The 13,984-nt window shown below is 46.6% G+C and overlaps 1 protein-coding gene across 1 annotated transcript in view; it reads right to left on the bottom strand.

Moving 5' to 3' along the window:
* Nucleotides 1–13,984, bottom strand: part of UQCRC2 (ubiquinol-cytochrome c reductase core protein 2) — a 666,108-nt gene that overhangs the window by 145,406 nt on the left and 506,718 nt on the right. The window contains exon 10 of the mRNA XM_069647677.1: nt 10,903–11,102. Within this exon, the coding sequence (XP_069503778.1) occupies nt 10,903–11,102 (200 nt within the window). The remainder of the gene's footprint in view (nt 1–10,902; nt 11,103–13,984) is intronic.

The raw sequence follows: 13,984 nt of genomic DNA, 5'->3' as shown, positions 1-13,984 counted from the left end.
GAGACCTGCTTTTTATGCAGTTTTCCCCCATTCATACAGCCTGGCTTGCAATCACAGCAGGGTGGCTGTCATGGCAGGACAGTCCCCTCAGCCAATCAAACAGGATTGCGACTTGGGTTACCAAGCGAACCCATGGCAGGGGTCAGAAGGCCCCTCGCTCACATCCTGCCTACTTAGACTTTCAGGAGCCTTAAGGAGGGCTTCTGTGCAGAAGCCCACAAAAAGACAGCGAACAAAGGAATCATCCCCGGTTTGGCGCACAGAGAAAAACACGCGAAAGACTTTAACAAAAAGAAATGGCGAATAAACCCAGCCAGAGCCAAAAAAAAATGTATTTGGTCAAGCGGGTTTATGTTCGAGACTAACATAATAGCCTAAAACAATACCATGATTATATAAGATAACCGCGGCAGAAAAGTTTGGGTAGTTACCACTGCCACCAGCCAAGTCTCGATGTAAAGGGAGCGAAACAAGGCTCCGAGAGACACAGACAAAAAGGGATAAGAATTAACCCTTTCCAGTACTCCATGGAATTAACCCTTTCCAGTACTCTATGGAAGATGGGGTGTACTGGGTCTGTGGTTTAAAGTGACTACAGTAAAGTTAATGGCAACTTTACCTTTTCTGGAGGACAGTAGTCAGCCCCAGAAAAATGGAGTCAGTGGGAAGTCTAAAAGACAACCATGTGTCACTGCACTGAAGGTGCTGTGTAACACATGAAAAATAGGAGGCCGTGGAGTAGGTGAGGCTCCAGTGCTCAAGATCACACAAAAGTGAAAAAACACAGCAAAACACATGTAAGAGTGGGAAAAGGCTCACACTCTTACCAGGTGAAAAAAAATAAATCCTAGAAATCCAGCAAAGCTGCTGAGGGACTCATTAGATAAGGGAAATCAGCCATTTATGAGAATTCTCCCTAACACTCCCCCCTATACCCCCCCAGACTAAGGGACAGGAGGATTTAATCCACTCCTGGATGAATCTCTACCTCTAGTCGGTTATAAACATCCTAGAGACCATCAGCATTTTGGTGGTGACATCTTGCTCTGTACTTCATGGTAAAATCAAACCCTTGCAGGCAGATTGACCATCTTAGTAGTTTTGGGTTCTCCCCTTTCATTTGCATTAACCATCTCAAGAGTTGGTGGTCAGTTTGAATCACAAAAGTAGATCCATACAAGTATGGTCTAAACTTCTTCAAAGACCACACAATGGCAAAACATTCACGCTCTATGGTTGCCCACCTTGTTTGTGGTTCCTTCAGTTTCCTACTGATGAAGCAAATGGGGTGCTCCCTACCATTATCCAGTTGACTAAGGACTGCACCTATACCTATATTGGAGGCATCTGTCTGCACAATGAAGGGTTGGTGATAATCAGGAGTTTTTAGGACTGGAGCTTGACAAAGGGCTTTCTTCAGGCTTTCAAACGCTTGAGTGCACTCCTCATTCCACCTAACCCTTTAAGGGAATTTTGGAGAGGAGATCACATTTGAGGGAGAAGCTATGGTCCCATATTCTCTATGAAATTCCTGTAGTACCCAATGAGACATAGGAAAGCTCTCACTTGGGTTTGAGTAGTAGGGGTGGCCCAGTTTTGCACAGCTTGTACTTTGCTGGGCAATGGCCTCATTTCACCTCCTCCTACCTCATGACCAAGGTAGACCACTTTACACTGACCAATTTGGCATTTGCTTGCCTTTATGGTCAGATGGGCCTGCTCGAGAGCCTGCAAAACATATCCCAGGGGATCAATGTGTTCTTTCCATGTAGGGCTGAACACTGCCATGTCATCCAAGTATGCCATGCAGAAGTCTTCCATCCCATTCAGAACTTGATTAACCATCCTTTGAAATGTAGCAGGTGCATTCTTTAGTCCAAAAGGCATTACCTTAAACTGGTAGAGGCCTGCTGGGGTGGAGAATGCAGTTCTCCTTGGCATGGTCCGTCAGTGCTATCAAATGTACTGAGGTACTTGGCTGAACCAAGTTTATCCACCAGTTCATCTGTCCTTGGCAAAGGGTGGGCATCAGTCTTAGTGACTGTATTTAAAGCTCTATAGTCCACACAGAATATCAACTCCTTGGATCCTGCCTTTGGTACTAGAACTGGACTAGACCATGGACTTGTAGAGGGCTCTATAACCCCGAGATCAAGCATCTTGTTGACCTCTCCTTTGATGTAGGATCTCACATGCTCTGACATTCTGTAACCTCCGCTTTTCACAGGTAAACAGTCACCAGTGAGAATAACATGCTGGCCCCAAGGGGTCAAGCCTGGTGATCGTGATAACAGGGAGGCAAACTGATTCAACAGAACATTGCACTACTGTTGTTCAGAAGTCAGCTGAGAAGAGATTAACTCCTATCTGTTCATCTAAAGGTTGGCCTCTGAGGAGGTCAGGTAGAGGTTCACTCTCCACTTCCTCTTGAGCTGAAGCTAGAAGCAAAGCTTCTACTTCTGGTGTCGAGACACAAGCCTTAAAAGGGTTGGTGTGAGACACTCTGGGAGCCTCCTTAGGTCTGCCTAAGTCAACCAAATAGTTCACCTCTCCAAGTTTGCCCACAACCTTGAAGGGTCCTATCCATTTGTCCTGCAAGGCCCTCTGCCTTGCTGGCACCATAACTAATACCAGCTGGTCTTCAATAAACTCAACCATGTTGGCCTTCTGGTCATGCCAATGTTTGACCAGAGCCTGACCTGCTTTTAAGTTATCACTTGCTTCTGCCATCATGTGTGACATACTCCTCCAGAGACCTATCACATAGTCAGTTACTCTGACTGGCTTGGGGGAAGGAGCACTCTTCAACCCCTCCTTGATCAGTGCCAATGGCCCTCTGACTGGATGGCCATAGAGAAGTTCAAAGAGACTGTAACCAACTCCCTCCTGAGGGACTTTTCTATATGCAAAAAGAAGGCATGGCAGTAGAAGGTCCCACTTTTTCTTAAGGGGTTCTTCTAAAGCACCTATCATGCTCTTCATAGTACGATTAAACCTCTCTACCAATCCATTTGTCTGTGGATGGTAGGCTGTAGAGAACTTTTAAGTGACACCACAGTTTTTCCACATGGCTTACATGTAGTGGGACATAACATTGGATCCCCTGTCGGTTATCACTTCCTTAGGAAACCCTACTCTAGTAAAAATACCAGGTAGAGCCTTAGCCACAGCCTGAGCCGTAACAGTTCTCACAGGTATGGCTTCTGGGTATCCTGTAGAATGGCCTACTACAACCAGGATAAACCTGTTCCCTGAAGATGTGGGAGGGTCAAGGAGACCGACAATGTCAATGCCCACCCTCTCAAAAGGAACTCCCACCACTGGGAGAGGCCCCAAGGGTGCCACATTCTTGCCAGAGGTTTGGCAAGTGTGACAGCTCCTACAGAATTTGTCAACTTCTGAACCCATCTTAGGCCAGTAGAAGTAGAGAGAGCCTTTCCTTGGTCTACTTGAAACTCAAGTGACCAGCCAAGGGTATCTCATGGGCTAACTGTAGGAACTGGAGTCGGTTAGAAAGGGGCACTACAATTATTTTGCAGTCCCCAGGGATATAGGGATAGACTCAGTTAGTTCACTGTAGAAGAGGCCATCTTCCCAGCTCAACCTGTGCTTTCCAACTTCTTGCCCATCAAGTTGGTTACCAGCCTGTTGTCGAAGACCTTCAAGAGTAGGACACTCTCTGTCCTTTGCAAAAGTCTGCCCTGTTGGGTCCACCTTCTGCCAGTAAAGACTGCAGCTCAGGATAGTCAACAGGGTCAAGATCTCCATCTAAGACAGTGTCTTCTTCTAGATCTGATTCTTCAGATACTGGTTCAACCACACAAGGTTGCACCTCACACTCTCCCTCAGCAGGTGGAGGAGTCACAGGTGTGACTTTGGACAATCTTGGGGATGTCCTTATTGGTAGCACAGGGGTGCTGTCTGACTTTTTCCTAGAGGTCTTGGGTTTCCCCTTTGCCCGTTTTCCTAGAAATAATAGTGAGCAACTCCTGTGGAGTCGGGGTGATAGTTTCCTCTGTCAACTCCTCTGGAGAGCCTCTCAAGGCTCTCTCCCTTGCAGACCTTGTGAGCTGTTTTCTTTTACTGGAAGGCCTTTGGGTGCTTGACACAAGGTCATTACTCAACACGACTCTCCCAGGCACTTCACTCTGCGCACTAACAGGTATCTTGACAGTCATATCATTACACTGGATGAGAGCTGGTAACGGGGGAAACATTTGCACAGGGCCTCCAGCTAACTTGGTGAGGTGTTTGGGTGCCTTAGCAACATCCCCCACCTTGAAAAATGATTCATCCACCACAGTTATGCTGGCCCCAGTGTCTCTGATGGCAGGGGTTTCCTGGCCAGTCACAAGAACACTATCTTTATAATACTCTTTAGTATTATCTGGGATGGAACTATAGACCTCTAAATTCTGTTGTTCCCACAAGCCCAGGGACACTAAAGAAACACTCGCTGATACTCTCATGGGTTCATCAGCCAGTAGGTGAAAGTTTCCACTTGCCATAGGTCCTTCTTCCCCTGGGGAGAAGGCTAAGGAGACAGTGTGGACCCCCAAAGGTTTACCCTTGCATCTGGGATCCCCTTTCACATGGTCAGTTGACCCACAAACCTAACATTTCCCAAATGTTTTGATGAAAGGGGGTTTGTTCTGACCTCCATCTGGTTTGGGTCCAGATGGTACACTAGCCTGATTTGGTTTCCCTTGTGGTTTACCCTTATATGTTGCTGTTTGTGGCCCTCTTCTGGATTGGAGGCATTAGAATTCTTTTTTGGTTGTCTTTCTTTGGCTGTTTCCCCTTATCCTTTTTTCTGAGTAGCCCCAGAATCCATGAGTAGCTCTGTTGGCAACCCACAAATCAGCAGCCTTAGCTAGCTTCTTTGGATCTATCTCCTTAGACTCAGCCAAATGTTTTCTGAGCTCAGGAGAGCAGACATCAAAAATAGACTCCAACATAACAAAATTTCTCATTCGTTCGTTAGTGTTTACCCTGTAACCCTTAATCCAACCATCTAAGTTTTTCAAACACTCACATACCCAGGTAGCCCAAGGGCTACCATCATGCTTTGAGGGTCCTAAACCTCAAGGTACTGGGAAGGGGTCTTCCCAAATCTAGCAATTAAAGCTAGCTTCACACACTCATAATCCATCCTATCCACCAACTCCATTACAACATCATATGCAACAGTGGGTAGCCCAGGGAAGCAATTGATTCCCTGAAAGACCTTGAATACCATGGTTATATTCAAACATTGTTAACCAATCCAAAATGTCAAGCTTAACCTCATACATACCCACAATTTCTTTAGGCATACACGGTCTCTTAGGACTGAAGACCTAGAAGACTCGGAGAGGAGCATTCTCAAGAGACAATTTCTTCATTTCAAGTTTATGATTCAACTCCATTCCTCTGAGTTTAAGTTCTTGGTGTTTGTGTTCAGTTTGAGCATTTAAACGTTCTAGTTCAAGCCTCATTTTCTCTAGAGCAATGAATTCAGGACTGAGTGTAGGACCTGTGGGGGTCCCAGTGGACAAGGGTTGATGTTGGTGAGCAGGCAAGGGAGCAGTGGGGCCTACATTAAGAGACATCTACCTCTTCCAACTCATCATTGACATATCATCCGCAATACTTTCAACATTTGCTAGAGAGTCAGGTATTTCAGACCCACTCCCCAGACATTAGTTTGTTAACAACTTTTCAACTAATTCAATCTTTTTACCTATGGCAGAGAGTTTCCTTTCTTTACACAGGTTTCTTAAATAATCAGCAGTTTAACTCAGGAGGGCCTCATGACTGTGGCTTTCCATATTAGACATGATTAATATTGCTTTTTAGTGAGGTTAGCCTTGTGGTTAGTTGATCCAAGATAATAGCAGCACTCCAAGTCTAATTACTATACTTTGATCCCACCGCTGCCACCAGTGTTAGGCAGAATTATATGCAGTAACCTTTGGGAACACCACACACAATTAAGACTACAAGTGACAGTACACATTCACCTTTGGTACAAGCCTGTACTACACAGAGTGGTAGTAGTAGCGGAGCAGCCAGACATATCTCAAGAGTAAGTGAGCAGTATCAAATAGTTACACAAAGGACAGCAATAACCTTGATTCAGGCAAACACTGACTCAAGGTTTTCAAGTAAAAATATACATTTATTTCACTCTTCAGTTGTATAACATTACACTATTATAAGCAGTTCAAAAAAAATCACACTCTTAATAGAAATTAAAGCACACCAACAGGTAAGTACTCAGGGCAATTGAACAAGAGGAACTACAGTGATAGAATCAGGGCCAAAGTCAATGGGTCAAAAGTATTTTGCTCAAGAGCACACAGTTCAGGGTAGTTTCTGGTAAAGTTCATGGCACAGATTCCGGACGAGGTTGGTTGAAAGAAAAGCTAGTTCAAAGAGAAGAGAAGGACACGCCCTCGGATTGGAGAAAGATTTCAAACACTTTCACCGCGGTTGAACGAAATGGACAACCGGATTTGCACAGTACCTTAAAACAGAGAGGGAGCTGTAGCTGAGGCGGACGTTCCTGGTGGTCCCTGCAGGCTCACGGTTCCTGAAGCGACTGTCAGACTGATACGAAGTAGAAAGCTGGAGGGTCCTGCGCCACCCAGGGAAGAAGCCAGCAGCAGAGCAAAGCAACAAATAAAAGGTGTGCTCCTTTAAACCCAAGCAGGGTCCAACCTTCCTGGCTATGCGGCCCACTGTACAGCGAATTCGACCAGAGGAAGGGTCCTGGCTTTCAGTTTGGGCAAACTGGTTGGTCCCAGTGTTAGGGAGAATTCTCTGTATAGGCTAATTTCCCAAACCTAGCTGGATTTTTGGGGTTTATGTTTTCTCCTGCTAAGAGTGAGACTCTTTTCCTCCCACTCTTAGGCATGATTTGAGAATGTCCTTTGACTTTGTAATGTGTTTTATGGGCTATGGGGTCTTTTACTCCATAGGGCTTCATGTGTTTTTGGTAAGTGTGTTACACAGCACCTTCAGTGCAGGAACACGGGTGTGTCCTGGTGACCCCCAAACAGACTCCACACCCTGGGACTGATTACTGTCTCCCAGGGCATGTAAAGTCACCCTTGACTTTACTAGTCTTAAATTGTGAACAGAACCAATACAAACCATCATATTGTGTTCGATTGCCCCTGAGTCTGTTTTTCGAGGGGGCACTGTCCAGTCCCTCCTTGTCGAGTTTCTGGCTGGTGGCAGTGGTTACCAAGCAAAATATTCCACCGGAATACTTCCTATGGGATTTTGCCATTAATTTTAAACGCACCACTTTTTTTGGTGCAATGTTAAAGATACCTCTGGGTTATTTATTTAACTTTTATTCCCTGTTTGGGTCTTTTTGCCGGGACTCGGTTTTAAAATGGCGTTTGTGTTTGCCTCTGTAACTCCAACCCAAGTCGAGCTCTTTGTTCCACTTTTGGCGGGCTTCTTCACAGAAGCCTCCAAAAGTGGTGCCACTCTGTCTGGGTCTACAGGATGTGTGGGAGGGGGGAATAGGCACCCTGGACTGAGTTGCCTTGGCAACTGAAGTCGCACTCTTGTGTGATTGGCCCAGTGGTGAGCCGCCCGGCTCACCACTTAGCATGTTTGATTGACAGCTAGGCTGGTGAATGGGGGTTTTGCTGCATAAAAGCAGGGCTTTGGGGACTGGAACTTCAGAGGTCGCCACAGGACCTAAAGAATCCGAAGAGGGGAGAAGCTGAGCCATCTACAACGACACCACCACCGGTGGAGCCCTGCTGTACGAAACTCACCACTTTCCCGACGACAGAAGATCTTCTTCCAGGAGAGTCTTCTTCCTTTTGAGCTGGTAGGACCAACCAGTTCGCCTTTTTCGCCTTCCTGGATCGTCTCGTGGTCGAATCGCCCGTGCCAAGCACCCCGGCAGCCGGATAGCCACACTTCACCACTACCGTGAATAAAAGGGTACTACCTTTTAACCCGGGACACACCACGGCTGGTTTCTTCCCTAGCAGTGCAACGACCTCCAGCTTTCCTCCACGTCGAGATCTTCTCTTCCCCTGGACGAAGCACCGACTTGCACCCGCTGCCAGGAACAACTGCCCCCGCTGGAGCTTTCTCACCATTTCAGGTACTGTGTCCCACCTGGTCTCCCTTGCAACAGACTGTTCAAGGTGTCCCGTAAATCCTTGACTCTCTATCCTGGGGTGACCCCGGACCCGTTAACATTAACTTTCTATCATGATCAAACCTCTTTTTGACTTTCCTGCAAAGACTTAGTGCATTTCCACTGTGTGATCTTGGGCACATTTCGCTTTGCTCTCTCCAAGAGTTGGCCTGGCCTATGACATTTTTTTGCTCTACAGTAGAACCTGCCTTTCTGGACTTGCTCTGGTTCTTTAAAAGTGTTGGTATTGTGCGTTTTTCCTATTTCTGCCTTTTCTCTCCCTTTTTAAATAATTATTGGAGTGTCAGCTATGGTTACGCGCTCACCTCTGTTTTGCTAAAGAAGTGGTGTACTAACCTAGACTTGTCAATTAATTAGGAAGGTGTATATATTTCTAGTGACTGTTTGAACTTGCTTGACATATTAGTGCCAGTGTATTTTTACAAGTGTTTTATTAAATAATTATATACTTTTATACCAAAGCTCTGGTCAGTGTTTGCTTGTGCTACTGTATTTTTGGTCCCATTGTGTATATTCTATATACTGCCTAACTCTTCTTGAGAGAAGCGTGACTGCTCAGCCAAAGCTATCAGGTAAATCTGGGTGGTGCTGACTGCTACCAATTGGGTTTACTGCTAACACCTGTAGTCTTAAACTTTTTGCAGTGGTCCCTAAGGGAGCTGCACAGGTTTCTGCCTAACACCCTCCAGCTCAAGGTAAGAAGTTTCCTGAAGGATCTTCTCCGTCATCGGATTCTGAAGATTCAGACCTGCAGCAGGGCTTCAATGGGTGGTTCAGTCGTCGTAGGAGGTCCTCTTCTGTCAGCTCCTTGTTGGTTCTTTCGTTCCAGTGGCGACTCTGCCTTTCCAGTCCCAGATACCTGCTTTTTATGCAGTTTTCCCCCCATTCATACAGCCTGACTGTCAATCACTCAGCAGGGTGGCTGTTCTGGCAAGGACAGTCCCCTCAGCCAAACAGGAATGCGACTTGGGTTACCAAGGGAACCCATGGCAGGGGTCCAAAGAACCCTCCCTCACATCCTGCCAACTTAGACTTTCAGGCGCCTTAAGGAGGGCTTCTGTGCATAAGCCCGCGAAAAGACAGTGAACAAAGGAATCCTCCCCGGGTTTGGCGCGCAGAGAAAAACACGAGAAAGACTAACAAAAAGAAATGGCGAATAAACCCAGCCGGAGCCAAAATAAAATGTATTTGGTCAAGCGGGTTTATGTTCGAGGCTGATATAATAGCCTAAAACAATACCATGGTTATATAAGATAACCGCGGTAGAAAAGTTCGGGTAGTTACCACTGCCACCAGCAAAGTCTTGATGTAAAGGGAGCGAAACAAGGCTCTAAGAGAGACAGACAAAAAGGGATAAGAATTAACCCTTTCCAGTACTTCATGGAAGATGGGGTGTACTGGGTCTGTGGTTTAAAGTGACTCTGGGGGACAGTAGTCCGCCCTAGAAAAATTGAGTCAGTGGGAAGTCGACAACCCTGTGCCACTGCACTGAAGGTGCTGTGTAACATGAAAAATATGATGCCATGGAGTAGGTGAAGCTCCAGTGCTCAAGATCACACAAAAAGTGAAAACACACACAGCAAAACACATGTAAGAGTGGGAAAAAGGCTCACACCCTTACCGGGTGAAAAGTAAATCCTAGAAATCCAGCAAAGCTGCTGAGGTACTCTTTAATTAAGGGAAATCAGCCATTTATGAGAATTCTCCCTAACACAGACACTTCCTGAAAATAATGACTATTGTCACAGTATCCAATCCAGCCCTAGTCCCGACTAATTAAACCACACAAAGTCCAAGCAGAATCCTACAAAGGTTCATGCCCTTATTTGTAGTTTCATGACCCGGAGGACAGGATGACTGTCAAGAATCAAGATTGTCAATGGACAGGCCTTAGACCACATGGAATGGCCATTTTGAGGATATGGTACTCAAAATGCCATTATGTGTTAAAACATTATGGTGCAAGGCAATGGAAAAATATGAAACACTATTCACTGTCACCAGACAGTCATAGGCACATCAAAAAGGCGTAAAGAATGTTGCCAGACAAAATTGAAAAAAGGATGAAAGGTACTACTACAGCAGAACTTGACTAGGGGAAACGGTCTCCATGCACTGGTAGCCTTAAAGGCCGACCGGTGCCCACAAAATAAATGAGCCGAGTAGGAAACTGATGCTAAAAAGTATTTACCCCAAAAATGAGGCAAGTGTTCAAGACAGAAAAAAATGGTGGGGGTTCCACTGAAATCTATGGTGGGGAAAATGCAAAACGAAATGTCTTCCGTAACTGTTTGACATATGCTATAGTCAAGATGGTGCTCCATACAATACTGGTTTAGGTTAAGATGCAACTGCCCAATCAAAGTTCCTCTCTGCATTACAGAGACGGTTGTTAGGGATTGGGAGCATCATTATATTGTTCAAACTAATGCAGCACATAAAAGGAAAATCCATCAAGATGCATGTAAATAAAAAAAAAAAGCTCTTAAAAGAAACGATAGCAAATGGTCTCCTGAACTAACAGTTGCACTAGCTTCTGCAAATTGTCCGATTCCAGTACAGAACTGTATTATGTACTCTAAATGCATCACGCAGCAACGAATTGTTGGCACAGCCAAACTTAAAACTGCTACAAAAAACGACGGCAGAGAGCAAACAAAGGCTGGCTAGACAGGCCTAAAAAATACGCGAAATGTTAAAAATCATCAACAGAAAGAAGTTTGACTCACATCAAATGGCTGATTTGTTGTCTTAGATATGCTCTGTGACAGTTTGCTTCCAAAAGAGCTTCCTCTCTTGATAGAAGGTCCAGCTCCCAAAACGTGTTGAAGAACACTGTAAGCATTGGCCTCTGCACTTCCAGTGGCTGCCCCTTCAGCCACAACAGCAGCATGTACAAGACTATTACCATTTTCCTCTCGAATCTCGGCTGGAAAAAAGTGACGGAGATTATCCTCTAACAAAATGAACATGTTCATAATAAAACATTTACATTCAAAAGGTCCCAACATGTAGAACAGACAATACATTTTAAGAATGAAAACACTTCATTTCACCTGAAAAAAAAACGATCTTCGCCATAGTGGATAGTGTACAGTTAGTGGGTTCTATGTGAAAATGTCGCCTGGGAAACCGCAGGTAGGCGACTTTTCCCTGCACCCCTAGAAGCGTTCCCCCACATATTCTAGGACGGGTATTATTTACTATTCTAACTCGTGTCATAGAATATTTGGGGAAGTGCTTAATTTTCTTGCGAGTGCAAATTTGGGTAAATGTCGCTGCCTTGCAACCTTTTCCCAGGCGACTATCACTGGATGCCTCTTGGTCCATAATGTCCTTGCTTTCAGGGTGATGTGACTTGAGCATTACACATAATGTGGAATGAAAAACATTGCGCCAGGTTCATGCACAGCAAGGTTCCTCCCTCGCGTATGCTCCCGTCCCAAACTGCTTATTTTACCAAACGCTCTTTAGCACAGGCTCTATATAAAGGAGGTGAAGAGAAGGCCAAATGGAGCAAAGGCAAACTTAAGTAGGAGTGCAGAGGTCACCAAGTCACTGCAATCAGTAACTAGTTGGTACTTCAACATTCATCCCCTTCCAGCCAATACTTGTGGGAGATTTCTAAGTGATCTGATAATTGGGAAGAACATTTCCACAGCCCTCTAGTGAGTGTTGAAAAATGATCTATGCTCATTGTCAGACAGGGTTCAAACCACAAGTTAAACCCCACTCTTATTGGTAGCTATGGCTTAGCAGAGAGGCTTCAACTCGGAAGAAAGCTGGTTGTGAGGTACAGCTCTTCCCAACAGACACCCCAAGGGAACACACTACACAGAAATACTGAAACCTATACTCTATTATAGAGATGGAACAAGTTACTTACCTGTAACTGTTCTCCAGCATGGGTCTGGCATGGATTCACATGCTCATGAATATTCCCCGTCAGGCCGGGAATCCTCGGTAAAGAAAAAAAATCAGTATCAGTTTCGTTTCTTATCTGTCTTTCTCAGAAGTAACCAATCACTGGTCTCTGGGTCATACTGCCTCCCGCCAATGACTGCCCTCTCCCTAAGCCCGCCTCTGGCAGCCATCTTTAGATTTGGTAGCACGCAAAGTGGCAGTATGACCAAGTAAAGAGCCGCAGAGGGGTAGGAGGGAGGGTTTGCATGTGAATCCATGCCAGACCCATGCTGGAGAACAACAGTTACAGGTAAGTAACTTGTTCCTTCTCCAGCATGGGGTTTGGCATGGATTCACATGCTCATGAATATAAGAGTACATAGCAGTACACACATGCACAACCAACAGGAGGTGGCAAAGGCTCAACATTAAGCATTACATCAAAAACTCAACATTAAGTAATTCTTACCTCCTCACCAGGCTCACCTTAGGCGAACAGGTTGCGCAGCACCGCTTGGCCGACCCTGGACTCCTCCCTGGAATCCCGGTCGACGCAGTAGAATCTCGTGCAGGTGTGTGTCGACCTCCACGTAGCAGCCCTGCAGATGTCCAGCAGGGGCACACCAGACAAGAACGCCGTGGTAGCAGCGATAGCTTTGGTCAAATGGGCTCTCGGACGGACAGGCAACGGCCAGTTTGCCAACCGATGACAGTGCATGATGCAGCCGGAGAGCCAGCTGGAAATGGAAGCCTTCGAGAGAGAGAGAGAGAGAGAGAGAGAGAGCCTTCCCTTGGTTCACTGGTCCAAAGTTCACAAATAGCTGTGATGTCTTCCGAAAAATCTTTGTGCGGTCCACGTAGAACTTCAGTGCTCTAGCCACATCCAGCGAGTGCAAAGTCCTCTCGGCTGTTGACGAAGGCGACGGGAAGAAAACCGGTAACACCCAGGGCTCGTTGAGGTGGAAGTCCGACGGCACCTAGGGCATAAAGGAGGGGTGCGTCCTCAGTACCACCCTCGTGTCGTGAAAAGTCAAGTATGGAGGCTTGCAGGATAGGGCCTGGATCTCTCCCACTCGTCGTGCAGAGGTGATGGCCACAAGAAACGCAGTCTTCCATGACAGGAACTTCAACAGTGCCGAATGCAGGGGCTCGAATGGCGCCCCTATGAGCCTGGTCAGCACCACGTTGAGCTCCCACGCCGGGGCAGGGGCCTTCACCGGCAGGAACGATCGGAACAGTCCCTTCATAAATTCCTTTACCAGGCGATGGGACCACAAGGACGCCCGTCCTGTGGTTCTGGTGTATCGAGAGATCGCAGCCAGATGTATCTTGATGGAGGCGTGAGCCAGTCCAGCCTTGGCCAGCGACAGAAGGTACGGCAGCACTTGAGGGGCCGTAATTCGTAGAGGGTTAATCTTCTGTGCACAGCACCAGACAGAGAACCTCTTCCACTTATGTTCGTAGCACTTGAGTTGAGGACGCCCTGGCCTTTGCAAGGACCTCTCTGCAGTCAGCCGGGATATCGTACCCTCCAAACTCTAGTGCTGCAGGAGCCAGGCCTGCAAGTTCAGCGACTCCGGGTCGTGATGAAGTATGGCACCTCCTTCTCTGGAGAGAAGATCTGCGTCCGTCGGCAGCTTGACTGGTGGGGACGCTGACGGGTCCAGAAGGTCCGGGAACCAGATCTACCTCGGCCACGCCGGTGCAACGAGGATCATCCTGCACCGGGACCTCTTGAGCTGGTTGACGAGTCGGAGCAGCAACGGCAACGGAGGGAACGTATATAGGAACAGGCCGTCCCAGGGGAACGATAAAGCATCACCCATGCTCCTCGGCTGGGGAAACCTGCTGGCGAACCTCTGGCACTTGGAGTTCGTCGCAAACAGGTCGATCTGCGGTTTTCCCCAT

Source organism: Ambystoma mexicanum, chromosome 2q (genome assembly GCF_040938575.1).
Source record: "Ambystoma mexicanum isolate Mex_15411 chromosome 2q, UKY_AmexF1_1, whole genome shotgun sequence".
Taxonomy (NCBI): domain Eukaryota; kingdom Metazoa; phylum Chordata; class Amphibia; order Caudata; family Ambystomatidae; genus Ambystoma; species Ambystoma mexicanum.
Note: the sequence above shows the minus strand (reverse complement) of the source record. Positions and strands in the feature narration are given on the sequence as shown.